Source organism: Tenrec ecaudatus, chromosome 9, assembly GCF_050624435.1.
Source record: "Tenrec ecaudatus isolate mTenEca1 chromosome 9, mTenEca1.hap1, whole genome shotgun sequence".
In the NCBI taxonomy this organism is placed as follows: Eukaryota; Metazoa; Chordata; class Mammalia; order Afrosoricida; family Tenrecidae; genus Tenrec; species Tenrec ecaudatus.
In genome coordinates this window covers 873,136-899,739 of record NC_134538.1, presented here as the reverse complement: position 1 = coordinate 899,739, position 26,604 = coordinate 873,136, and the positions used below count along the sequence as shown (strand labels likewise).

General features: G+C 55.7%; 3 protein-coding genes across 6 annotated transcripts in view; 2 read left to right on the top strand and 1 right to left on the bottom strand.

Moving 5' to 3' along the window:
• The window catches only part of TICRR (TOPBP1 interacting checkpoint and replication regulator), a 52,711-nt gene extending 46,481 nt beyond the window's left edge, over positions 1-6,230 (top strand). Inside the window, exons 20-22 of the mRNA XM_075557836.1 lie at positions 1,927-3,973; positions 4,280-4,405; positions 5,099-6,230. Of these exons, the coding sequence (XP_075413951.1) occupies positions 1,927-3,973; positions 4,280-4,405; positions 5,099-5,211 (2,286 nt within the window). The 3' untranslated portion in view covers positions 5,212-6,230. The remainder of the gene's footprint in view (positions 1-1,926; positions 3,974-4,279; positions 4,406-5,098) is intronic.
• Positions 6,186-22,480, bottom strand: KIF7 (kinesin family member 7). Of its 2 annotated transcripts, XM_075557838.1 has the most exons (19): positions 22,278-22,480; positions 19,508-19,863; positions 16,630-16,830; positions 15,934-16,327; positions 15,253-15,757; positions 14,715-14,831; positions 13,915-14,142; positions 13,162-13,289; positions 12,693-12,808; positions 12,389-12,541; positions 11,218-11,420; positions 10,387-10,584; positions 10,014-10,139; positions 9,739-9,915; positions 8,659-8,874; positions 7,894-8,100; positions 7,328-7,526; positions 7,109-7,258; positions 6,186-6,929 (listed from the first exon to the last, which is right to left on the bottom strand). In XM_075557838.1, the coding sequence occupies exons 2-19, from the start codon at positions 19,833-19,835 to the stop codon at positions 6,601-6,603; spliced, it is 3,975 nt and encodes a 1,324-aa protein (XP_075413953.1). In that variant the 5' UTR covers positions 19,836-19,863; positions 22,278-22,480; the 3' UTR covers positions 6,186-6,600. The 2 variants fall into 2 exon arrangements, with proteins under 2 accessions (XP_075413953.1, XP_075413952.1); XM_075557837.1 differs by having other exon boundaries at positions 7,109-7,526.
• Positions 22,481-22,688: 208 nt separating this feature from the next.
• The window catches only part of WDR93 (WD repeat domain 93), a 95,680-nt gene continuing 91,764 nt past the window's right edge, over positions 22,689-26,604 (top strand). For 2 of the 3 annotated variants that reach the window (XM_075557834.1, XM_075557833.1), the window contains exon 1: positions 22,689-22,833. In XM_075557834.1, the coding sequence (XP_075413949.1) occupies positions 22,791-22,833 (43 nt within the window). In that variant the 5' untranslated portion in view covers positions 22,689-22,790. The remainder of the gene's footprint in view (positions 22,834-26,604) is intronic. The other variant, XM_075557835.1, reaches the window with a different exon arrangement.

The following is a 26,604-nucleotide window of genomic DNA, read 5'->3' as shown; positions in this document are numbered from 1 at the left end:
CCAAGGGGCCCCACAGACCACCTTACGGAATTAAAAGCAGGTAGAAATTTGGGTTTGGGGTTGATCAGAGGAATGCTTGTTGGGTAGGTGGGGACTGAAGATGGCAGGTTTAGTTGAGGCCAAGATTGTCGGGAGGAGATGAAAGTAACTCCATCTGCCAATTAGCCTCCCCAGAAGCTTGGTCTGAATTTGTACGGGGCTTCCAAAAGTTCTGGGGGAATCCACTATTTTCACTCCGTTTTGCCACAGACCTTCTGAAGCCCCTTGGACAGTAATTGGTCATTTGTTTGAGTTGGGTTGTCCACTCCATCCAGTCACCCGTGTTAGAATCCTGGAAGTCACCCTTTGCTTTGGCCCAGTCAGCCCCGTCCTGCCCATTTTATGGGCAATTCCTGCTCTTGTTCAGACTCTTCCTGAGTTCTACCTGGGACAGTTCAGTGACTTTGCCCTCTCAGATCCGTCCTCTACAGGGGTCAGAGCGAGTGGCCTCTAGAAACGTTCATCTGGTGTGAAACTCTGCAGACTTGCTGTCTGCTGAAGCAGGGCATTCTGTTTTTTCTAAAATGGAACTTGGGTTCAAAAAGAATCACAGAACTCTAGAGCCCTGGTCAGTGTCTTGGCCGCCTCCTCCTGCGCTCTCCACCCTAACTCCTCAGCCCGCCTCCCTCCCAGCAACACTGGCTGGTGCATATCTGTTACCTGTCTGTTCTCTGCCTTTGCTCACGTCTCCCCTCCCCAGCTGGGCCCAGTGATTCCTGGTGCCTCTGTGACAGAGTGCAACTGCCCCATCGTTCCCTAGGCTGTGATCTTTCCAGAGGCAAATTACCTTCCGAGACTTCCTTGCTCTCTTGAATCCCATTGGTCCCCTGAAGCTCACCATTTTGATGGACCCTTATGCGAAAGCACCCTAATAAGACTAAGTCAAGTGGGTTCCTGACAGAGCGTGTCTTCAGACATCCACTGACCCCAGAGACACTTTAAAACGAGTTTTTTTCTGGAGTACGCCCCTGGGCGTGTGAAGTGGAACCCCCAGTCCCCTTCCTTACACACTGCTTAGTAAGTAAGAGTGCACTGTGATGGTGGCGTGGTGGCATCCTGCTGACCCCGTCTGGGCCGAGTGGGACTGCTCCAGGGAGCCTTGAAAGACTGGCCTTCAGAAGCAGATCTGTTCATCTGTCTGCGTGAGTTTGAACCACCAGCCCCCCTCGGGGCTAATACAGAGCCTATAACCACTTAGGCCCTTGTCGAATGGGGGTGAGCAGATGAGGGGTGCCCAGAGGCTCCTCGGGGCAAAGAGCAGAAATGACTGTCTTGGCTGAAGAAAGGGGAAGAGCGAGTGGATGACTGTCAGCAGAGTGATCCAATGAGAGGCCAAGTATGTTTCCACTGGACTATGCAAGATACTCGGCGTCACTGTTGTGAGGAGAATTGGGAACGGGTAGGTGCTGGAGCAAGTCCACAGTCAAATCTGAGTGTGTGGGGAGGTGGGAGAAAGGGTTCGTTCCTTTGGCTGACTGAATCGCTAGAGGCCTTCCTGATCATCTTCGAAATGATTGAAGCACTCCCGAGAGCAGCGCTTCTCAACCTGTGGGCTGTCGGACGACCTTTCCGCAGGGGTCGCCTAAGACCATTGGAAAACACATACACATGTCACAAGATAAAATTACATATTGTTTTGTGATTACTCACTATCTATGCTTTAATTTTATTATGTTCAGTTTGTAACGATGAAAATACATCCTGCATGTCAGATGATTTACATTACGATTCATAACAGTAGCAAATTGACAGCTTTGAAGTAGCAGCGAACATAACATGGTTGGGGACCTGTCTGAAAGGGTCGTGGCATGAGGAAGGTTGAGAACCACTGCCTTAGCGACTGCCAGTTAGGACAATTAGCCCTGAGATGTGCACTTGTCTTTCCAGACGCCCAAGAAGAATTCCTGGAAATCCCCAAGATCTACAGCCACGCCAGGAAGGCCCCCTCGTACACCACAGGCTCCAGGCTACCCCCCAGAAAGGCTGTTGGGATCCCCTGCAGAAATGACCCCTGAAAAACAGGCAGCGTTTCAGGAGCCCCCAAAGGACCCCTCCTCGTCTGGCTGTGATTCACCCTCTGCACTGACGTTAACGCCTCAAAAAGGATACTTGCTGGCACAAGGCCTCACCTGCCCTCCACGAAAGAAGATGCCAAGGACTCCCAGAGGGCACGCTGCTCAGCCCGCCGAGAGCCTGCAGACTGCTACTTGGTCACAGTCAGTACCTTCCAGCCCAGCGCCAAATGTCCAGACCAGGAGTGGGGTCCTGATTCCTGTCAGACACTGTCTTAAAAAGCCCTTGAAAACGGCTGCCTTGGGGCTGCCAGGAGAGACGGTAGACATCCACCAGAACCGGCAAGGCCAGGCTCCCCAGGTCCCTGGAACGTCCCAGGGGGCAGAACAAGCACAAACACCCAGCACATTGGTCAAAGCCCGAGCAAGAGCAGAAAGTCCACCTGTGCTTTCGTCCTCGCCCCTTTCCCCAGAGGAGCCAGCTAGCTCTCCTTCAGGTGATGTTTCTGGGAAGAGGCCACGGAGGGAGTCTCTGGTGGACTCTCCCCCCGCTAGAGAACTGGATTGGGAAGTGCCCCAGAAATCACCCCATGGGCTCTCAACCCCCCCAACCAACTCACACATGGGTCAATCTGATACCCTCGCTCCTCCACCTCCCTCAAAAGTTGCCAAAAGGAACAGAAAGAGTTGTAACCCAGTGGGGAAGTGCTTCCCAGGGCCGCAGCCTAATGCCTCAGGGTCCCCTGTGGGTAGCCTAACTGGCGGCCAGAAGGAAGGGAGCTTCGCCCCAAGGTCTTCTCCGGAAAGCCCCAGTGACCCTAGGGCTGGCTTGGGAAGAGACTGGCATTTCTCCTCCCCTTTGCTCATTGCCAGTGACACGGACTGCCTCACCCTCCATGAGGAGGCCCCCCATAACAGGGACCACTTGGGAAAGAGCGTTTCACCAGAACGAGGCCAGGTGCTCCAGACTGCTGTCTGTGACGAGCAGGCCCCTCTGTCTCGCCAGGGGATTCCGCCCTTTGCCTCTGAGTCCAGCTCTCCCCTGCTGCCTTCCCACAGCCTCCGCCACTCAGCTGGCGAGAAGCAGGACCAGGAGGCAGCGCACCGAGAACCCCAGAATGCCCCCACCAGCCCGAAGACCTACGAGGTTGAGCTGGAGATGCAAGCGTCTGGCCTCCCGAGGCTTCGGATTAAAAAGATTGAAGCGGGTTCTGGGTTAGATGCTGAGCCTCCCCTAAGAAAGGAGGACTGCCGGCTGGGAGAGGAGAGCGCCTTCCCAGAGCTGGGGTCCTGGGGCAACAGGCCCTCTGCTAAACCCGACAGCAGCTACATGTCACCCCCCTGCGTCCGCTCCTCGCACAGCACCCCCGGCAAGAGCGGGGGGCAGATACACATCTGCCAGGCCTGGACCCCAACCCGCTGCCCCTCCAGCACCCCTTCTCCTTTTCAAGCAGAGGTTGGGGTTCCTTGGACACCATCACCCAAGCACAATGGGAAGACGCCTCCGGACACAATTAAAGACTGGCCCCGGAGAAAGCGGGCCATGGACTGCAGCGCGGGCGGTGGGGGAAAGGGGGAGGCCAGCTCCGACCTTCCAGGCATCAGGGCAGCCGAGCCGGAGGAGATGGACCGACCCCTCAGCAAGATTCAAATCTTGGCGGATTTCGAACTTGGGGTGTGTCAGCTGCCAGACCAATCACCTCCCAGGGACAGTGTACCGATGACTGAGGACGCCTTCTCCCGGGAACCGTTTGGGTGGGGCTCCCTGAGATGCCTCTCTGCGAAGGAAGAAGCTGAGGGTTGGGCCCGAAGCACCCACTGTGACAGCCAGAGAGAAGACGAGGAAGGGAGCAGTGGAGAGAGGTCGCTCCCTGCCGGTGGAGGGCAGCTCCCCTCCATGGGGGAAGGGGCCTTTGTGTCAGGTGAGTGTTTGTGAAACTCGTCTTCTGAGTGGCTTCTGGGAAGCGGGTCATGGGAGGAGGCAAAGGAGCCAGAACCTGGGGGCCCTGTGAGCTGAGCATTGGGTGCTAAGCACAGAGTTCAGGGTTCAAACCCTCAGCCCCCTGGCAGGAGGAAGATGAGCTTGTCTGCTCCTATAAAGCTTTACAGCCTGGGAAGCTCTGCGGAGCAGTCCTCCCTGCCCTGCAGAATTCACTCGCTGGCAGTGGGTTGCTTTCTCTCGAGCAGGGAGCCTGCATGACGGTATTAACCATGGATTCTATATCTAGGTTCCACCCCGCCCTCCGGCTTTGTGGTGCGGGGCTGCCTTTCTGCCAGTGGTCTCCAGGCGCTGACTCAGTCTCCACTGCTGTTCCAGGGAAGGACGCCTTCCTCTCAGCATACAGACACCAGGGGTAATTTGTCTGCTAAAGGTCCCGGATCTGGGGGATTCCCGAGTTAGCTCAGGTGGTCAGGCAAATGGCTTCTGGGGGATGCTGAAGTGAGTTCTGCCACCAGTGTCGTGTGCCCTTCCCAGAGAGACCCTGCAGTAGGGCTTCTGTGCATCGCCATAGAAACCCACACAAACTCGTGCTGATGGTGCCGTCTCCAGGAAACAGACGTGGTAGGCGTTGGCAGGGTAGAGTGTATTGCCATTGCTGGTTTGATGATTAGATTCTGAAAGGGTTTGGAGGTACAGCCGTGCTGAAGGGCACATTGGGAGCCAGCATTCCCATGCTTTATGCCCATGTTTTCTGGTGTATTCAGGCTTTAGGGTATCCTCCTCCTTCCGAGGGGGTGAAAACATCTGGCTTGTTCAAGGGCACTGACTTGAGGGGTTTCCTGCTATAGAACTGAGGGAGAAGGCAGGTGTGGTAGGAGGTGAAATGACTGTTTTCAACACTTCTTCCCCTGGGGCCAGCAGGTGAATCACACACAGCTGGGTGCTTCGGCATAAAGGGTGGCGGGTGGTAAGACATGGGTAACTTGGAGGTGGGGCACTAGCCAGCAAGCCCACCCCCAGGGGTGACCTTCTAGCAGTTTAAGCCCATTGTCTTTTGCGCTGCCTTCCATTACTTCCTGAATTCTAAGTCTCTGCCTCTTTCCAGATGAGGAGCTGGATGGATTTCCCCCCAATGCTGAAGAATCTCCCTTCAGCCGTGCGTTCTCCAGGAGACGCCCCATCAGCAGAACGTACACGCGGAAGAAGCTGATTAGCTAGTTGGCCCAGAACTAGGCTGTGGGACTCGTAATTACAGAAACACTACCGAGTGGGTGCTGGGAGCAGCCGTGTGCCTGGATTGTCAGAAATCCCACTGTTCTCATAAAGGAGTTCTCAGCACTGTGCCCACAACTGCAGTTCATCGACCCGGGCCTTCCTGCGCCACGTGAAAGCTTGGGCCCTGCTGCACCTAAGCCAGAGCCACCGGGGCTGCTTAGCCCCATCGAGAACAGGCCAAAGGTGCAGGGCAGCCGGCCAGGTCCTGGGCTCGCCCACTGCTGGGTTTTTTTTGTCTTTTTTCAGAGTCCGGCTCCAGGGCCTCAGGCTTTAATGCCCCTCCTGGAACCCGTCCTCCCGCGGACTGCCCCTCAGTAGGAAAGTTGAAGGAGAGAGTGGGCGTTGTGGCTGGTGCTTAATTTCACAAGCTGCCTAGGTCAGGAAACCCGGCAGGGACTACACCACCGGGGGGTCCCCCAGTTCCACGGGGAGCAAGTCAGAAGACTGCTGTGTGCGTCCCCTGCTTATGAAATGGGAGACAAGACCCTCCCTGGGGGGTGTCCTCACCGCTGCTGTGGCACAGGGCGTGCTCAGTAAATGGGACAAACAAGAATGTGAAGCTCCAACGGTGTGGGAGGTGGCCACGTGGTGGGCTTTTACATCGCCTCTGGCTGAATTGTCGGATGGTCCTGTTGGAGGCCAGCTGGCTGGCCACAGTCCAGCTGATGGTTCCTAGAGTCAACCTGACTCAGTGGAGGACTGGCCCCTGATGTTAGCAGGCCCAGAGTGCCCCAGACCAGTGTGGTGGTCATTCTTGGCCAGGCATCTGGCTAGCAGGGAGGGCGATTCAAAACTATCTTACTCGGAAGCTTTTGAGGCTCTTATCCAAGACGCCACACTACCCCACACTAACTTGTACTATGTTTTTGTTTTTTGACTTGTACTATTATAAATCAACCTCAAAGTGAGACTCCTGGTTCCTTCCTTTAGACATTGTTTATTATAAAATGACTGTTAAAAAAACCTTTTAAAAATGTGTGAAGTGCCCAACCTCCCCATATATATGTATGTACATCTATGCATAGATGACCCTTTAAACTACAAACCTGTGGCCACTGACCATTTGGAGGGTGTCTGGTGCACCCCTGGCTGTGGCTGTGGACTCCACTTGGAACTGGGCTGGCCCTTCTGACGCCCTTGAGCAACAGCCGCCGTGGCCACCTGGTGCTGGTAGGTTACTTTTTAACTGAGTCTAGTTCTGGCCTATGACCCAAATTGGTTGACTCCCATTCACATAAAGGAGACCAGGGTGTGAGGGAGGGCTGTCCTAAAAGCACCATGGTGGCAGGAGTACCTCCCAGCAGGACCAGACTCTGCTGTCTGCCCCAAAGCCTACAGGGGGTTTTTCCTGACATCAATCATCCCAGGGCTGGCTCTCCGCAGCTCCCACCGGGGCTTGGGCAGGGGTCCCTCAGCCCCAGGCAGTCCCCACCCCCCAAGGGTCTCGGTCATCTCCCGCTGCCTCAGCTCCTCAGGGCAGCCTTGCTCGTCGGTGCACAGGCTCGAGCGCCTCCACGTCGCTGGCAGCGGAGCTCGGACCAGGGTGCGGGGGGGCCCCTCAGTGAGGGGGGGCTGCCAGGGATGCTCTGGGGCTGGGTGAGGCTCCTCGTCATTTCCAGAGAATGGTCGATTCTCCAGGCTTAGGGTCCTCCTCTCACCACCTGCCACCAGCAGGAAACTGTCAGTCATAAAGGTACAAACACCTTCCCAGTGCCCCGGCACCACAAGCCACCAGTGAGTGACCCAGGAAGAGCCCAAGGACGCTGGCCTCTACGTCTACGCGTTTCCCCCAGCGCAGGGCCGAGAACCGTCCGGCTGAGTGACACCAGGCAAAAATTACCCTTGCTCTGGCCGGGGGCAGCATTCAGACTGGCAAGCTTCTGCTTTAGCTCCTGGTTGATCCGCGCATGGCGGCCCAGTTCCTTCTCCAGGGCTTGAATCTTGGTCTCATACTGCCTCCTGCTGTCCGCCAGCCCTTCCCCGAGGTGGTCTAGAGGGGAGAGAGCAATGGTGAGGGCTGCAGGCCCGGGCTGGGCAGGTGGGCCGAGCAGGGCCTCACCTCGGCTCTGCTGCAGGAGCAGCTGCACGTTCTGCTCGTGCTCCTTCTGCTGCAGCGTCAGCTGCCGGTCCATCTCCAGGCGCTGCCGCTCCAGGGCCGCCTCCAGCCAGTAGACCAGCCGCTGCTGCTCCTCCAGCTGCATCTCCAGCTCCGAGAAGGCGACCTGCTGCTGGTGCTGCTCCTCTCGGAGCGTCACTACCTGCGCCAAGGCCAGGCCACACTCAGGCGCCGCCTTCCAGTGACAAGTCCTAAGTGATCTCACTACTGAGCTGGGCAGAGCCTGGAGCTCGGGGCCAGGGCTGCCTCAGTGCGTGCTGGGCTGGACTGCACGGACAGAATGCCTGCCAGCTAAAGGTCACCCACGGGCCCCACCATGCTAACAACGGAAAGCATCTGCACTTCACTCAGCCCCCTGTGAAGGGCCCATGAGAAGGGGCATTGGTTTTCGGTTTTGTCACCAAAAATAGGTTCTGAAGAGACTGAGGCAGCTCAGAGTGGGAGGACAAGGGGCACTGGCTGGAGGTGCCAACAGCTCTCCCGCATGCGTTCCTGGGCAGGGGCCCCACCTTGTCAAAGTACTTGCAGAGGAGCGCCCTGGTCTCCGAGGAGGAGAGGTAGCTGAGCTTGGCCATGAGGTTCATCTCGCACTGGGACAGCAAGGAGGCCGAGGCCCGCAGCACCCGCTGGCGGCAGGTGATGGCCTCGTTCTTGTACTCGATGGCGGCATCCAGGGCCTCGATGGCCTCGTCCAGCTGGAACAGCGTCCGCTCCTCCTGCAGGAAAGGGGGGTGTGGGAGAGGTGCAGGGTTCCTGCCACGTCGGCACACACGCTCCATAAGAAGGCGTAGGCACCCACAGGAATTACAAGGCTCAACACGCAGCCACAAATTGCCTTTGTAGCCCCTCATCCTGAGGCATCAGTACGTCCAGAGAAAGGTTCTCTACCCTCCATGGCCGGAATGGGCTGCTCACTGCCCATGGGTGAGAGCCAGCCAGGCACCTCTGAGGGGCTGCAGGATGTGCACACAGGAGCAGTCCCGGGAGAGGAGATGTGTGCCACGGGCTCCTGAGAACTGCTGGGGGGGTTGTGTGGAAGCACATTTCCATGGGCCACAGGAACGTGAAGCATGTTCAGCACATGCTCCTGTGCGGGGGTTGAGCGGGGTGAGATGTCTGATGACAATGAGCCCACATTCCAGCTGGGAAGGAACTGAGAGGTCAGCCAGGCCCAACTCCTTTGCGTTACAGACACAGGGCTAACCAGGCCTGGCATGCAGCAGCGGGCCGAGCAAAACGCTGCTCACTGGGCAGATGGGAGGGCAATGGTGTACCTCGGGCGACAGCAGGCTGCCCTGCCTCAGCTTGCTGTCAATCTCCAGGCGCTGCTTCAGCAGGAGGTCCTTCTCCTGGCGCAGGTTGTCAATCTCCCCGCGGATCTGCTGCTGGCTGTGGGCGCTGCCCTGCCGCAGCTGCCCACTCTTCTCAGAGAGCTCCTTCTCCACGTGTTCAAGCCGGCTGGACACTCGCACGATGTCTTCACTGAGGGCCTGGGGCAGCACCAGCACGATTGAGCAGTAGTAGCACCACAAAGACGACAAAACAACCCCGTCACCGTGGTCAGGGAAGACATGGGGCCTTCCATCTTCCATCCACACCAACAACCAGGCGCAGAGAAGCGGCCCCCTGATAGCAGCTTAGAGCACGCTGCTCAGGGAGGGGTCTGGTTATCAATAATGCAGAAACTTGGGGCCTGATGGCTGCTAAGGCCAGGTCATTAGAGCAAGGGCCCCAGAGATGGCCGGGAGGACATGGACAAATTCCTAAGCCAAGGCAGAGGGCCAAGTGGCTAGCTCTGGGCATCGGCAGTCCTGGGAGCCTGCTGTGCAGAGTGAGGTCAAGGGGCATATGGATGATCCAGCTGTAGCATGAAGCTGGCTGGACTTGGCAGAATGTGCCCATGAAGGCCAGGTGGGGTTCCTGCACACTGGTCTAGGCCTTCAAGACAAGCACATGCCACTGGAACAGTGGGTTTGCATCTGACATGCCCTCTGGCAATGTAAGATTCCATTGACCACAGGAAGCAGGCCTTTCTATCTGGCTTTCTTATTGAAAAGGGAGTGCATGTGTGTCGGGTTCCAACCCCAGGTCTGTCTGCCTCCATCGCCAGCCAGGCTCTTTCTGGTTGGCCACACTACCTTCCTGGACCTGCTGTTCCAGGTTCTGCCTGCACAGGCCCTGAGTAGGTGGTTGTGGGAAGGGAACTTGGAGGGTCTGCTGCCCACACGTCATCATCGTACACGGCAGCTCTGAGCTCCCCGAGGATCCAGAGGCCAGTAGGACAGAGCTGCACCTGGAGGAGACTCCCTTCCCCGGACCTCAGCAGGCAGGAACTCCGCTCCCAGCAAGCTCACCTGGCTGGACCGCAGGCGCTTGCTCTCCAGGCCTGTCTTCTCCTGCAGCAGGGCCTCTTTCTTGCCCAGGATGGCCTCACGCTTGTGCAGCTCCTCCCCCAGCTCCTCCAGTGCGCGGCGCTGCTGCAGCACCTTCTCCATCTCCAGGTCCAGCCACTTCTTCTGCTCCTCGATCTTCTGAGGGGTGGAGGGGAGGCGGCTGAGCCATCAGCTAAGGTCCAATGGGAAGAGGCTGCGCTCCCCCAGGGGCACCTGGCCCTCAGCCCAGGTCCCACCTGCTGCTGCTCCAGGCTGATCACGGAGCCGTTGCTGCCGCTGCGTCGCTTCCTCTGGAACGCTGCGATCTCCTCCGTCTTGATTTTCAGGACCTTTTGCTGCTGCTCCTGCTTCAGTTCCAGCTCCTGGGGCAGGAGCAGCACCTCCTTAGAGCCCTGCCTGCGCCCCCTCCCGAAAGCCCCGCACAGAGCTCCCCAGGTGCCAGACCCCCTCTGACATTTCACCCAGTTCTCTCTAGCCTGTGTGTTCTGACTCTTCACTTTCAGAAGAAAACACAAACCCCGAGAGGCTAAGTGGCCTGCTTTTCCTGCGTTCAAGAGGCGGTGGGTGCCAGGGCGCCCCGGGAGGACTCCTTGCAGGTATGGGTCCCACCTTGACGCGGTGCTGCCGCTTGTGCATCTCGGTCTCCAGGCGGCGCTTCTGCTCGGTCTCCTCACGCAGCCGTCGCTGCAGCTGGCCCTGCTGCTGCCGCATGAGCTGCACGTTCCTCTCCAGCTCTTGCAGCCGCTTCTCGCTCTGGGCAGACAGTGACACCAGTCGCTCTGTCGCCTGCTTCTTCTCCTTCAGCACCTGGGACGGACCAATACCGCCTCCCCTGAGCCTCCAGGGGCCGGGTGCTCCACCAGCGGGGATGAATGGATCGAGGGGCGGACAGATGGGGAACCGGCAGGTGACTGGGGCACCATAACAGTACCAGTAGCTAATCCTTCTGGGGCGTTTCCTGTGGCCCGGGCACTGCTTCATGGGTTTTATGTGGACTCAATAATCCTAAAAGCCTTACCAGGGCCCAGCATGATTGTTACCGCCCCTATCCACAGATTAGAAAGCTGAGGAATGGAGCAGCTGGGAGGCGTGACAGAAGATGGCCAATAAGTGGGGCCGGGATTCTAACCCAGGCAGCCTGTCTAGTGTGTGGCCTCTTGGACACCTGATGAAAGAAGGGCTGAGCATGATGGACAGACAGCTGAGTCTATGACAGACAGACAGAAGGATGGTTGATAAGGAAGGGGTGAAAGGAAGGATAGCTTAATATAAAGAGATGGAAATTCCCACAAACATTTTGAAGTCCCTGCTATATACTATAGGGTAGGTTTCCTTCAGGTGCCCACTCCCAACATACCCCTCCACTTGTCTCCTCTGCAGAGCCTGAAGCTGAGTCAGCCTGACCAGAGAGCCGGAGGGTGTCAGGACCCACACACTGACCTGCACCTGGCTCTGGGCTGCGGCCACCTTCTTTCGAAACTCCTGGAGCCGGGAGCGCTCGCCGGCGTCCTGGGGCTCCCTGTCCTCCAGCTCCCGCAGCTGCCTCTGGCCTTCACTCAGCTCAGCCCGCACTCGCTCAGCCTCCTGCTCCAGCTCCCGGATGCGCTGGCTGTGCTGGCGGTTCAGGGCCTGGGCCGCCTTCCCTGGAAGTGGAGCCACCTTACCACAGGCCACCCCTCCACCAGAGCACCCTGTGCATTACCAAGAGATCTTGTAGCCCGATCACCACTGCTGCACATATCCCTGGAAGTCAGCTCGCTCGACATTAGCCTCATCCTCAGCAGTGGCCCGGGGAGCCAGTTGTCTTTTTCCCTAACACACATGAAAACCCAGAACTGGAAGCTGCTTCTAAGAAAGCTTCCAGAATTAACTTCCATTTCTGCAGGAAACACGAGAGCGGGAAAGAAGAACAAATTGCCTGACCCCATGAGAAAGTAAAGAGAGAAGTCCAGAACACGCGGAGCCTTCCACAGGGCTGAGTTGGTGAGAGAGGAGGAACTCTGGAGACCGGACCAGCACATTTACTGTGTGCAACTGTTTGCAGCCCGCTTCGAGCAAGCCAGCCAGAAACGGTCACCGTGCAATCAGCCAGGGTATGTGCTCAGTAGGTGACGTTCATGATACGACAGGCAGGCTGGTGGCATTAAGTTTGGGTGGAAAAGGGCCCGTTTTATAAAGAGGCATACAGAGAGGCGTGGGGATCAAATTATCTGATACACCTGGGATTTTGCAAAGAACAAAATGGCGAGCTGAGACAAATGCCACAAAATCTAGGCGGTGCTTACAGAGAACTACCCCAAGCACGTGACCTGGATGAACTCTTCCCCTCCCAGCAATCCTTTGGAGAGGGGTTGTGCTTCTTGTTGAAGGCCACCCGGCTGGGAGCGGCTAGCTCCAGAACTCCTGCTCGGCACCACCACAGTGCACCCACTGCCAGAGTTAGCTCTGACTCCCAGACGCTGTAGGACAGTAGCAAGGCCCCCACCCCATGCTTTCCAAAGTTTCGATCTTTACAAATGCAAATGGCCACAGCTTTCTCCTGCCAGACCTTTCAGCTAGCAGCACCTTCTAACAACTTAAACGTGGCAGCTGGGGAGGGGCCACCGCCGACCTGTGCGGACTAGCTCTGCGATGAGCTCCTCCTTCCGTCGGATGTTGATGGCCAGTTCCCGTATCTTCTGCTGGGCCTGGGCCAGTCGCCACTCAGAGGCCATGGCAGCGGGGGCCTGGCGGTGCCGGGCCGGGGCCTTGCTGCCTCCAACCGCTGCAACAGGCAGACTGATCAGAGGGGTCGGGGGCGCTTGGTGATGGCGGGGGCGGGGGGAGAGGGTAGAGGCAAAGGGTTAAAGGGGGGAGTGTCAGCCCAGGACCATAGCGAGGGGAAGGGGGCCCTCACCACACCGCACTCAGCTCACCTCTGGGCACCGGGAGGGCTACACCCAGCTCTTGAAGTGGAAGCTCTGGGCCTCTCCTGTCTGGTAGACTCCTCTGGTGGGCACCCGCCTTCGGGCTCCAGCCGCTGATTCCATTTCTGGAAGGTGGAAGCAGGGCTGCATACTACTCCCCACTCTCTGTCCCAACTTAGTCACTTCCCAGACTAGGATGGAGAAAGAGGTCACTGTTTCACCCACAGCCTAGGGTCAGATGTCACCCAGGAGGCAAATCTCACCAAACTCTCAGCGTAGGAAGTGCCTGGCAACTGGGGGCACTGAGGGCCACCCCGCAATGCCCAGTGAGTCCTCAGCTCAGCTCAAAGCTCACAGCCCCTCCCACTCTTGCACCTGGCCAGCAGGGGTGAAAGTTCCAGCTTGGGAACAGAGGCTGCAGGTGGGTCTCAACCCACCCAGGCCTCATGCTCAGCAGGCTCAGGCAGGGCTCCCTCACCTGCGCAGGTGTAAGCTCCGCCTTGGAGGCTCTCCGCCCTGCTCCTCCTCCGATGTACTTGAAGAGCTGCTTCCCAGCCTGTCTGCCTCCGCAAGCAGCCCAGCACTGGCCTCGCTGTCACCTGTCAGCTGCCAGGGGAGTGACAGTTTCACAACGGGGTGCCTCCGTCCTCATCAGCCATCTTTGAGCTGCGGTGTGCCTGCTTCACACAGCCTCCCCACATCTCTACCTGCCTTCTGCATCTCTGTGGCAATCACCACAGGTGACAGTCACCTTTCCATGTTCCGCACAGGTTGTCTATCCCCAAGGCTTCTCTCATATCAGCATCCCCACAAGCAGCAAGCAATGCCCTTCTGGAAGTGGGGTTGCATGCCTTTACTCTACTCTTTACAGACCTCTGCACACCCAAGTCCTCCCACCTCAGCCCTGTGGGCTTTAAAACGGAGGACCAGAGCCTCCAGGCAGGGAGTTGAGGTTGTCCCAAAGCCTGTGTGGTCAAAGCAGACAGAGCAGGAGACAGAAGACAGCTCAGAACAGTGAAGGTGCGAAGAGCCATCCAAAGACAGGGTGTGACCTTGGAGGAGTGAGCTCTCCATCTCTGGAGTTGTGCAAACTTTCCACTCACTGCCAGAAACCATCCCGGGGACCCGCCACCCAGTAGCACCTGACCCCTGTGAGAGGTCTCCCAGCCCTTCTGCCAGGGGCACCTGACAGAGCACCTCATCTCACAGCTGGGCCCCAAGCCCGTCTCACCTCTCCCCACTGAGCAGAACCAACATCCTCTCCAGAAAGGCAGGCAGGGGGCACCATGCCCAGCAGGTGGGTATGGGCAGCACCTAGGGGGGCTGTGTGAGGCCGGAGCACAAGAGACCTCGGAGACAGGCCCCACAGAAGCCCCGGGGCCCCAAAGCTGGGCCGCACCAGTTCGAGTCGCAGCCGCAGCTCCGCCATCTCCTCCTGCTGCTCACGCAGACGGTCACTCTGCAAGGGACAGAGGGGCGCTGAGACGGGGTGTGGAGATGGGAGACACAGACATGGGGGTGGAAGAGCCACGGGTGCCTACCAACAGGAGATGGGGGAGACTGAAGAACCCTAAAACTTACAAGGCCTATGGGCCGGGAAGGAGAATGAGAATCTGCGTACCCATTTTATAGATGCGGAAGTGAAACTGGACACCCCAAGGCCACATAACCAGTGTGAGGGGTTAGGCTAAGCACCAATAACTCTGGGATACAGGCCAGAGATGACCAGATGAGGGAGCCATAATGTCCAACATCCTGGTCACCTGTAGGCCACAGGGACCAGTCTCACTCCCCTGCCCATCCATCCCCGTCCCTCCCAGTCATCCAACTACTGCCGATAACCACCACCAGAGGGTGCCAGCGCCGACCTTCTGGTCACTGAGGACCAAGAGGGAGGGAGGGCCTGGCTATGTCCCATCTTACTGCCCTTACAGCCTTATCGTCCAGCATGCTCGTGACCACCCAGCAACACTGCCGCCTGGAAGTCCATCCACCCACACACCCCCTTTTCATCAGCCCCAGGCATCCCACCTGCAGTTTGTACTGTTCCATGGCGTCTTCCAAGGCCGCCAAGAAGTCTCGGTTCTCCTCCTCCAGCCGGGCCACCTGGCTCTGCAGGGTCTGCAGCTGCTGGCCCCCCTCAGCCTCCTAGGTGACAGGGAGGGCAGTTTCAGGGCAGAGCTGACCTGGCAGGCCTGTCTCTCCCTGGAACACCGGACTGCCCTGCCTGCCAGGAGGGCAGCAGCCCCCACCTGGCCCGGAGTCTCCAAGGCTAGCCTCAGCTAATGAATCCTATTATTGCTAATGTCCCCAGTGCTTTAGAATGGGCTAAGTCTTCAGCAGCATGCTGAGTTCTCCCTGCGTTCACAGAACCCCCAGGTGAGCAGGTAGGTGGTCCACCTCACAGAGGCAGGCCCTGGGGTCAACTGAGGCTAAGAGACATGTGACCAGTCAATCAAGAGAAATGACTGAATTCTGAAGGAGTTCCGCTAATGGGCAGAACAGGCTGTTTAAAAACCCTCTCCATTCCCGGCCCTTCCTCCCCTCCTGTCCAGGGGCTGGGGTCCACCTTGCGCCCTCGTGGGCCCTGCACAGCCTGGTCCTCGGTGGAGGCGCTCTCGATGCCACTGTCCGGCCCGGAGGCGGAGCTCAGGGCGCTGCGCCCGCCCTGGACCTCGCACAGCCAGTCGCGCACCTTGCGCACAGCCACGCCGGACAGGCCGGGCTCGGACTGCAGCTGGCGCAGGAGGCTGCAGGCGGCGTCGGCGCGGGCCCGGCAGCGCGCGCACTCGGTGTCCTGGCGTGCGGCAGCGGCGGTGCCCGGGGCGCGCCGGCCTCGGTGGATGATGCGCGTTTCCGAGCGGTGCCGAGGCGGCCCTCGCACCCCGGCCCCTGCCTCCTCCAGCGCCCGCTCTGCCTCGGGCCGCCAGTTGATGGTGGCGCGGTTGCAGATGTTCTGGGCGCGGCTAGCATAGTTCAGGGTGTTGAGCGTCTCATCGAAGTCAGATGAGGAGGGGCTGACGCAGGCAATCATCACCGTCTTGGCATTGCCCCCGAGGGAATCTTTGAGGATTCTGAGGGTGCGGAGGCGAGGTGGGTCAGCGACGCCCAGGCCCCGCCAAACCCAGCTGTTTTCTGTGCAAAGACCTCCGTGGCCTCGGACACTGGGCGTCCCCACCCCTTGCTAGCACGCTTGACGCCCCCACTCCCAGCGGCCAGGTAAGCGGCAGGGCAGAAATGGATGGCTCACCGGGTGATCTTGGAATCCCGATATGGGATGTGGCTGCTGCGGCGCTGGGGGTCGCCCAGGGCGCTGATGACGTTGCCCAGCGCCAGGAGGCTGCTGTTGATCTGGATGCTTTCTTTGAGGCGCTCGCCAGTGCTGCCGGTCTTGAGCACCCTCTCGGAGCCCGCCAGGTCCACAAAGTGGAACTTGGAGACAAGCAGCTGGCCCGCGGTGGGGCAGGGCAGGCGCATGGGGACACGCCCCCGCTGCTCCAGGGTTACGGTGAAGACGGTATGGGAGCGGCTGGAGAGGCGGTTCAGGTGCGTGGCCCCGGTGTGCCGTGCCGCGTTACCCATCTCCAGGAGGCTGAGCACCTCGTCCAGGCCCTCCACGTCCACCTCCTTCACCCCACAGAGCACTGTGGGCACAGCCAACTGTGAGACCCAGGGCAGTGGCTACCTTACACCACCCTTTATACTTGCTCTTCCTGGCCCAGGTCGCCCCTCCCCCACCCAATGCACAGAGCACCCTTCCCATCCTGGCTGTGTCCCCCCATGCCCACCACAATGCCACTCACTCTGGGAGCAGAAGTATGTACTGAACTTGTGCATACAGGAGAGGTGCCCCTCCCACACTGGTACGTCCCCTCGCAGAGGTGAGGCTTTCCCACGCCAGGTGCCCCTCTTGAAGCCTACTAGAAGAGGAAGAGCAGGGTCCTACCAACATTGCCTCGGTCATCTTCCCGCAGCTGGATGTCACGGCTGGCAGTGCCCACCTCAAGCAGGTCTCGGAACTCCTCCTTGTACACTTCCAGGTAGGACACGTGCACCAGGCAGTCCAGCAGGTCGTTCTCGTCGATCAGCTTGAAGGCCTCGGCCATGGCTCTCGGAATGACGCCCTGCTCATCCTCATGGAGGGAGGCTGGGGGGACACCGCAGGGAGCCTGCTGCCGTGGCTGCAGCTGGCCAAGGCTAGAGGCTGGGACCCTGAGGTGGACAAGGTAACCGCCAAAGCCGCCATGGGCTGGGCAAGCTGGGTCAGGCCATGCTCAGGTGGTCAGGGGCCAGACTAGGCAGGGCTAGTGGCATTTGAGGATTGGGTGGTGGTGTAATGGGCTCCGTGTCTGAATGCTAGCCACAGAGCCAGCAGTTTGAACCACCAGTGGCTCCCTGGAGAAAAGAAGCGGTTTTCTGCTCCCGTAAAGTTAGTCTCAGAAACCCACAGGGTCAGTTCTACTCTGTCCTATAGGGCTCATGGCAGGGAGAGTCTGGGTTTTCTAATGGTTCAAAGCACCCCCTCCACACTACATCCCCAACAGAGATCAGGTCCTGCTGAGAGAACATCATTCCCATCAACTATACTCCATTACCCAAACCAAGAAAATAAACAGACACACCACCATCATGTGGAGTCCCATACACAGTGAGTGACCCTGTAAGGGACAGAAGAGACTGCGCCTTAGGTTCTCTGAGACTATGTAGCTTTATGGGAGCCTACAGTCTCATGCCCACACCACCACTGGGGGTATCTAAAAGCCTTTAAAAAAGGATTATATCTAGGATGTGTCTATCTATCTAAGATAGACAGGACAAGCGATCTCAAGGAGACAACGGGATTGAAGGTTGGAGGGCAGTGAGATGCGGGGAAAGGAATGGTGAGTGAATATGTTGGGGACAGGGGAATAGCAAGGGACCCACATCTGATGGCGAAGAGGGTGTAGTGTCCCTGGTGATGTTTGATCAAGTGAGATGCACCCAAGAGGAATTACTGAGAGATGAACAATGGCAAACATGATAGTGGGGCAAGAGAAAAGAAAAAAGAAACAGAAGAAACAACCAGGGAGTGAAAAGTATGTATATACATACACATAGATATGTATATATGTAAAGATATAACTATATAAACATAGGTGCATTTGTCTATGTATGTATATATAAGTAAATACAATAAGCAAGCAGACAGACTTGGGTCTCTACTTAAATCCTTCCTCAGTAAAAGAATGGTTTGTTCAAAGAATGTGGCAATGTATGATACTCGTCTTCCTGACCCAATCGATCGCTGAAGACAAAATGGGTACGTACGCAAATGTGGTGAAGAAGGTGCCTGGTTATTAAAAGATACAGCACCTGGAGTCTTAAAGGTTTGAAGTTAAACAAGCAGCCATCTAGCAGGGAAGTAACAAAGCCCACATGGAAGAAGCACACCAGCGTGTGTGATCATGAGGTGTTGATGGGAAATAGGTATTGGAAGTTCGAAAACAAGTAAATCAAAATGACATGAAGGAGCAGAGGCAAGGTGAAGCCCACCTGTAAGACAATGGGACCGTCCCTTGCAGAAGAGCCATTAAAGGGTCGATATATCCAGGGTGCCGTAGAGCACTGACAAAGCTCGCAACTGTCCTCTAGTTCTTTACAATTTCCTCCTCCTACTGGTATGGCCTTAGTTTAGCATACTAATCTTGCTAGACCTGCGTTTATATAATGGTGCAATCAAGCTCTTTCAATGCATGAAATCCAAGCTAGACAGCCCCCTCAGAAACAGGAAGGGGAGTAAGAACTCCCTGAGGACACAGGAACAAAGATGAGGGGAAGTAGTAGAGCAGGGACTGATAGCAATGATGACTATATAACCCTACTCAGAGCAGACATCCGAATTTTAGGTAACTGGATAATAATAACATATAATATATTGAGGGATAACGGGAGTGGTAGGGTGGGGAGGGGAGGGGATAAATGGGAGTTGATAAGGAGTTCCAGAAGAAAAGAAAATGTATTGAAAATGATGAAGGCAGCAATTGTACAATTATGCTTGATCTAAAGGAACTAAGGATTGTAATAATAACTGTAAGAACTCCCAATAAAATGTATTTAAAAAAAAGAAGTGTCCTAAAGAAATTTAAAAAAAAAAGGCCATCCTACGATGCCACAAGGCCCCTGGTGGGAAAAAAAAGGCTTTATATTCACAGTGGGATGCGAGGCAGCCACTCAAAATGAGACTGAAGGATATCTCATGGTACAGAGAAATGGCTTTGACCTAAGAAACTACATCAGGATACAAAAGAAGAGGTACAATAGAATCCCATTTCTGAAAAGCCTATTGATGCTCACAAAGAAACCAAAAGCTAACAGAGTGAGCTTTGAAAGGCTGGTGCAAGTAGGTTCTGTTTGGTGCATGGGTTTTTCTGTAGTTTCCTAATTTTCTACCATAAACACGTATAACCTAAGAGAAAGTAGTTCATGTTGCCTAAAAGGGGGGGGGGTGTTCCTGCACTAACTCCAGGACGCCTCCCCCAAAACACTTGTCATTTCCAACTGTCCAACTAGAACACAGGTTCCTGATCTCTCACAGCCATCCGGTGAACTCCAGACATGCCAACCTCTGGCTGCCTCCTGGAATCAGCAGTGTGGCCCCTCACCTCCGACACCCTTTTATTTCCATCGAGGCACCAAAGGCTGATTCCTGGCCTGCCCAGCCCACATGACCGATACCACTTGGGCTGCAGATCTCTGCATATGCCCCCTGCTTCCCCTCCTCCAGCCCCCTTCAATAGCATACAGGGGCAAGAGGGTAGGAGCAGCAATTTAGGAGGGTCACTCACCCACACTGGCCTCCCCCATGGTATACGTCTTCCCGGAGCCCGTCTGGCCATAGGCAAAGACGGTGGCATTGAAGCCCTCAAAGAAGGCCTTCAGGAGGGGCTGCACGCAGGCCTGGTACACAGCCTCTTGTCTGGTGTCCTCAGCCAGCACAACATTGAAGCCAAACTGGCGATTGTGGCCCAGAGTGACTCGGCCGCATCCCGGTTCCACGTGGAGGCAGCTCTGGTGCCCGTGCAGCAGCTCCTTGGGCAGCAGGGGTCGGACGCGAAGTGCCACTCTCACTGGGGCTTCCTCCGCCCCTGGAGGTCTCTGGGCCTCCAGCCCCATTTGCAGAGGTGGAGGGTTGCCCCAGGTCCTGCAGAGAGAAGAGGTCTCCGCCATTAGCACCTGACTCTGACACTGGACTTGCCCCAAAGGTGACCAGGAGCCAGGTCCTGACGGTCCTGATGGGGGAGGGGCATGGGGGGTGTCGGAGGAGAGTGATCAAAGTTCTGAACATCTCACACACACAGTCTAGTGCCTGGGTGCTATGGGCAACACACTGCAGACACACAGGTTCCTGGTGCGATTGCTGCTAAATAAGGCCTTAATGCCAAGGAAGTCCTTTCGCTAACACCCTCCCAGATTTCCCAGTCTCTTCCTTTGCTTTACCACATCCACCACTGCCATCAAGTCGATGCTGACTTGTAGGGACCCTATAGGACAGGGTAGAACTGCCCCTAGGGGTTTCCAAGACTGCAATTCTTCATGGGAATAGAATGCCCATCTTTCTTCCTCGGAGTGGCTGTTGGTTTTCAAACTACTGACCTTCAGGGTAGCAGACTGTGGCATATAAAGACGTTCCCCCAGCTTTGTCTTCTCCAAAGATATGCCAAACCTTAGAGGCTATTTGCCAGCACATGGTGGGAGTTCAGATGCTTAAAGATGTTCTCCCTGAAGGCATTCAGCCATCAGACTACTGTCTGGTCCACTGTAGGTGGGGCTCACACCCTACTGATAAGGATAGTAATCATTTCCATGGAGAGCCAGAGAATTGGTCAAACTTGCTCAGTGACATCCAAAGTTAGGCTGCCATCCTGAATCTAAGATCCGCCCATCCTGTCACATGTGTACCGCCCAATCCCTCACCTTCCTATTGCGTGTATACCCTTACATTTCCCCCTCTTATTACTGTATCACCTATAGTACAACCCCTTCCTGTGATGTATGTCTTTACCTGTAATTAGGAGGCTTGCACACCCCCAAAAGATAGATAAGCCTTGGTTAGAAAAAAAGCTCTCTCTCTAGTCCCCGATTCCTCTCTCCTCTGGCCCTCACCCCTCTCCCCCAGTCACTCTCCCCTGTTCCCTCTCACCCTGTCCTCCTGCCCTGCTCCCACTCTCCTGCCATTCCCACCTTCCACATCCCCACGTGGACCACCAAGCGGGCCTCAGGTGAGCATGCTACCATGAAATGTGTCTGACTTCTTCACTTTACTCTCTCTCCAATCTCTTTTATTCTCTATGACTTTACTGTAATCTTTACACATTATCGCTGTACAATTTCTCCTGCCGGGCCTGTGATGATTTGTGAGGGACTGGTTCCCCTGACAGCAGATCAATGCATAACCCACCCAGACCCCAAGGTTCCTCTTCCCACCCCCAAGTTCTGCCCAGTCCAGCATCTAGATATCAAGGCTATCGCTTCTCACAAGGCCTGGGAGCTCTGGCAGGGTCAGCAAAACAGGGTGACCAGCTTTTTACCAGCTTCTCTCCAGTCTCAACCTCCATGGCCCCTCCCTGCAGCCAGGGGCATCTTTCAAAAAAAAAAAAAAAACGCCAATAAGCTCATGCCATCCCCAACCGTATGTACCCTTGGGATTCAAAACCTGCTGACCCTGTCACCTCACTTTTCCCTATCAGCCCATGTCTGTCTTCCCTTGTCTATCTATGTGATCAAAGGGGCGTCACCCCTGAGGGACTGAGTTGGGCATACCCTCCTGTAAGGATCTCAAGGAGAAGCTCAGCTTCCTGCCACTCTACTCTTCTCTCACACCCACCGACCCCATTAGGCCACTGACCACTCTGGTTCCCTGTTAATCTTACCCACCTCTGGGAGCCCAGGACAGGGGCCCTCTTTGTCCCCTTTGTATTATACATCCAGCACCCAGCACAAGGTCCTACACTAAGACGTTGCCCAGCAAAGAGTTAAGAATCTTTATCCAAAGATGCATCCCCATCCTCCCTCAGGCCACAGCACTTTATTATATTATTTTTACTTCAGCACAAGTTCACGCAGCCAGGCAAGCATTCGTTCAATCCCTGCAGGGTGTCCAGCCCTGGGGCTTGGAGGTAACTCGGCCTTCGTGCACTCGCACCCGGGTTTCACTAGCTTCCAGAATCCTTTCCCATTTCACGCCACTGCGCCCCGCTCCCAGCACAGCGCTCCGCGCACCGACGGCACGAAAAGTTTTGGAGACGTGATTACAAATGCGGGCGGGCGGCCCGGCCTGGCAGCCGCACGCTCGCTCATTCAGACCAGGCCCGGGGCCCCGGCCTCAGCCCTCCTACTTTGGAAGGGGCGCCGCTAGTCCAGGGCGGGCGCGACGAAGGCCAGTGGACACGGGGTGGCGTGGGGGGCGGGGGTACGCTTTCCGTTCATGCTCAGAGCTCCGCTGACGCCCTGGCTCCCGGCGCCCCCGGCCCCCGGCTGCACACGAAGGGGTCGGGCGCGCGCCTCCCCCAATCCCTCCGGGTCTTCGCCCTCCACGCGATCCTGGACAGCACCCACCTGCTCTGCTAGGAGCGCAGTCCTGGGCCAAGCAGTCAGCCTCGGAGCCCCAGCACGGCGCGCTGCGATGCCGTCATCTGGACCCCCGCCCCAAAACCATCCCGCCCCTCACCCTCAACTCCGCCCCCCGGGGCTAGCGAAGGAGGAGGCGCCAGCCGCGCGGGGCCGCGGAGCCGGCCCGAGGACGGGGTGAGGCCCGCGGACGGGGCGGGGCGGGGCCCGATGATGGAGCGAGGGCCCGGGGAGGGGGCGTGGCCCGCGGGCGGGGCGGAGCCCGATGATTGGGGCGTGGCCCGAGGGTGGGGCGGGGCCCGCGGGCGGGGCGGGGCCCGCGGGCGGGGCGGGGCCCGCGGGCGGGGCGGGGCTGGTGGGCGGCGCTGCACGTCCCTTTTTTCCGCAGCGCTGCCTGGCGTCTCAGCCCCGGCGCGCAGTTCCTGCTGGGAACGCAGGCAAAGCGCTGAGGATTCAGTCAGCGAGGCCAGCGAGTACAGGCGAGTCTCGCGGCAAGATGCAATGAGTGAGGAGTTGGAAACGAACTCGGGACTTCTCCGACCACGTGAGTAAAGGATGCATTTGCTAACCCGGAGACGATCGAAAATAACCCAACCATCAGTCGATTCTGAGGCTGTACACCTTTACCGGAGCCGGCTGCTTCATCTTTCTCCCGCAGAGCGGCTGTCTGTCAGGCAGACTTATTGGTCACTATGACTGATGCAAGGAATACCTGTGCGGCCCAAAGAGTGAAAGATGGCACAGCTAGCTTCTCGGGAACTCACCCAGGGGCCCCTTGAAAACAAACTTACAGATCTACCTCTGAAATGACCCCATGGAGCCGTTCCACTGAAAACATTCAGTCACGAGCTTGAATCACCTCCATGGCAACTAACAACGTGGCTTCTATGCCCACACTGCAGCCACAGAGCATGCCTGGAAACAGAACAAGTCCCACAGAGGGCATCTTTGTCTTCTAGAAATCACCTCTCCAGAGAGGACATCAGACAGCCCCTGTGCCCAGTTCAGAGTCCCCGCTTCTTCCATCTCTTGCTTCCACTCGAGCCCTGCTGCTGTAGCGGTTACCAGTTGGGCTGTGATCCTCATGGTCGGCAGTTCAAAACCACCACCAGCACTGCAGGACACAGATGGAACTTTCTACTCCTGTTAAAAGTTACATAAAAAGTTACAGTCTTGGAAACTCACTGGCAGTTCCACCCTGCCCTAAAGGGTCCCTATCAGTCCATATCCACAGCCAGTGAGTGAGTGAGAGTTCAACTCCCTGAAGAGTTGCAATCTCAAAAACCCACAAGGGCAGTTGTACCCTGCCCTGTAGCCTCACTATGAGTTAGACTTCACTGGATGGCAGTGAATCTGGTTTTCTTGGAGTTTTTGTTTTATTTTGTTTTGGACAGCAGGGAATTTGGATCCTGGAGTACCAACCTCATCCTCAGCCAAAAACAAAGAGGAAATGTCCATCTTCCCAGGTTAAAAAGATGTGCACATTCTCACATTTGAACATTTTAAAAATTGAGTTGCACATAAGTCGCTGTCCAGGGAAGCTTGGCCCCTGGGGAGACAGGGGACATGATGGGGGCTGTGCACACCCAAGCTTCAGGAAATGGAGTCCTCATCTGAGAAATCTCTGATGGAGGGTTTACACTGGGAACACCATGCATGGTTGGATTCTCATTAAAATCTGAAAGTGTACTTGTTGCTTAAAATGTCTTCAGAAGGGAGCGGGGAGGGGCAGGGAAAAATGAGGAGCTAATGCCAGGGCCTTACGTGGAGAGCAAATGTTGTGAGAATGATGAGGGTAAGGAATGTACAAATGTGCTTTATACAGTTGATGTAAAACGAGGAGCTGATGCCAGGGGCTTAGGTGGAGAGCAAATGTTTTGAGAATGATGAGGACAATGAATGTACAAATGTGCTTTACACGATTGATATCTGCATGGATTGTGATAAGAGTTGTATGAGCCCCTAATAAAATGATGAAAAAAAACAAAAAAACAATTGATGTCTGTATGGATTGTGATAAGAGTTGTATGAGCCCCCAATAGAAATGATTTTTTAAAATGTCATCAGAAATAGCTAACTCTAATGTCATGAGATTTATTACGTATATTGAAGAAGATTGTCATGGAGAAGCAATATAACAAACTCACTCTCATCAAGTCAATCCCCACTCATAACAACCCTGTGGGACAGAGTAGAACTGCGCCTGTGGATTTGCAAGACTGTAACTCTTTACAGGAGTAGAAAGCCTCCTTCTCATTTTCCTGGGAAGTGACTGGTGGTTTTGAACTGATGACCTGTCTGCTGGCAGCCCAGTGCATAACCACTATGCCACCAGGGCTCCATTTAGATGACAAAGGGCTATAAAAATTCTCTCTCTGCAACTAGATTGCTGTTAGGAAACCCTTATCCCCAAGGAACAGAAACCATGATGTTAAAAGACTTTTAGCAATTGGGCCATTGGTTAGCTCTCTATAGGGAGTTCCAAAGGGAGTGAGGCTCTGGATCAGGCCCAGGCAGTGGGAACATGACCAAGGATCCTGATTGATCCATGACTCCCTTCTACCATCCATGCTAGTGTCAGAGCACTACCTTCAGACACAAAACAGCCAGAGGAAGACAGCTGTGTCGTGGGGTGCTCTCTTTGGGTGAAGGAAAGCATTCCTGGGAACTCTGCCAATGGTTTTCCCAGAGATCTCATGTCCCCCAGGACTCAGACCTGTTCACTCCTAATATACGATGGCAAGGATGGTGGGAACCAGGGGAGGGACATACAGGGGCTTTCTGCACTACCTGAGAGTTTTCTGTCAATCTAAAGGTAATTTGTAAGAGGTGCGTGCAGTGGACACTTTAGAAGAGGTCCTGGAACAAAAAATCTTATCATAGTGAATGAGGGGGGAGGAGGGGTGGAGACCCAAAGCCCATTTGTAGGCCACTGGATATCCCCTTACAGAAGGGTCTTGGGGAGTCAGGGTGTGATGTAGCAACGATGAAATATACAACTTTACTCTAGTTCCTAAATGCTTCCTCCTCCCCGACTATCATGATCCCAATTCTACCTTAAAAATCTGGCTAGACCGGAGGATGTACACTGGTACAGATAGGAACTGGAAACACAGGGAATCCAGGACGGATGATCCGTTCAGGACCAGTGGTGTGAGTGGTAATACTGTGAGGGTAGAGGGAGGGTGGGTTGGAAAGGGGGAACTGATTACAAGGATCTACATGTGACCTCCTCCCTGGGGGACGGACAACAGAAAAGTGGGTGAAGGGAGACGACGGACAGGGTAAGAAATTACAAAATAATAATTTATAAATTATCAAGGGCTCGTGAGGGAGGGGGGAGCGGGGAGGGAGGGGAAAAAACGAGCAGATGCCTGGGGCTTAAGTGGAGCGCAAATGTTTTGAGAATGGTGAGGGCAATGATTGAACAAATGTGCTTTAAACAATGGATGGATGTATGGATTGTGATAAGAGCTGTATGAGCCTCTAATAAAATGATTTTTTTTAAAAACCCAAAACCTAGGGGGTGGGAAGAAGAGGTCCTCTTTAGCCCTTTAGTGGTACATGCACCACTTGTTATTGAAATTACTGGAAGCACTACTTTTGGACAAAGCTGATTAAGAATTAAGACTCATTCAACATTCAAACCCAAGCAAACAGGGTGCCTTGGAGTCGAGTCCAACACATGGCGCCCCCGTGTGGCTTGGAATGAAACTGTCCTTCATGGATTTTCAATGGCTGCTATTTCAACATTAGATCAACAGGCCTTTCTCCTGAGATACCTGTGGGTGGACTCAACCCACCTGCCATTTTTTAGTTAGTAGGTATGTGCCTAAAGTTCAAGGCGTCCTCAAACTGCGGCCCATGGAGGACATTTATCTGGCCCGCCGGGTGTTTTTGCCCCATTTGTTTTTTCACTTCAAAATAAGATAGGTGCAGTATGCATAGGGATTTGTTCATAGTTGTTTGTTTGTTTGTTTGTTTGTTTTAACTATAGTCCGGCCCTCCAACGGGTCTGAGGGACAGTGAACTGGCCCCTGTTTAAAAGTGTGAGGAGCCCTGGAAACTGTTAGCACGCTCAGAAAGTGTAGCTGTATGTCATTCTCTGTTCTCAAAAACTCACTGCCATCGAGTCGAGCCTGCCATATCAGGACCTTACAGGACAGAATACAACTGCCTCTTAGTTTTTGAAACTGTTAACTCTTTGTGGGAACAGGAAGCCTAGTCTTTATCCAGTGGAGCATCTGGTGGTTTCAAACTGCTGACCTTGAGGTTAGCAGCCCAGTATGGAACTTACTACGTCACCAGGGCTCAC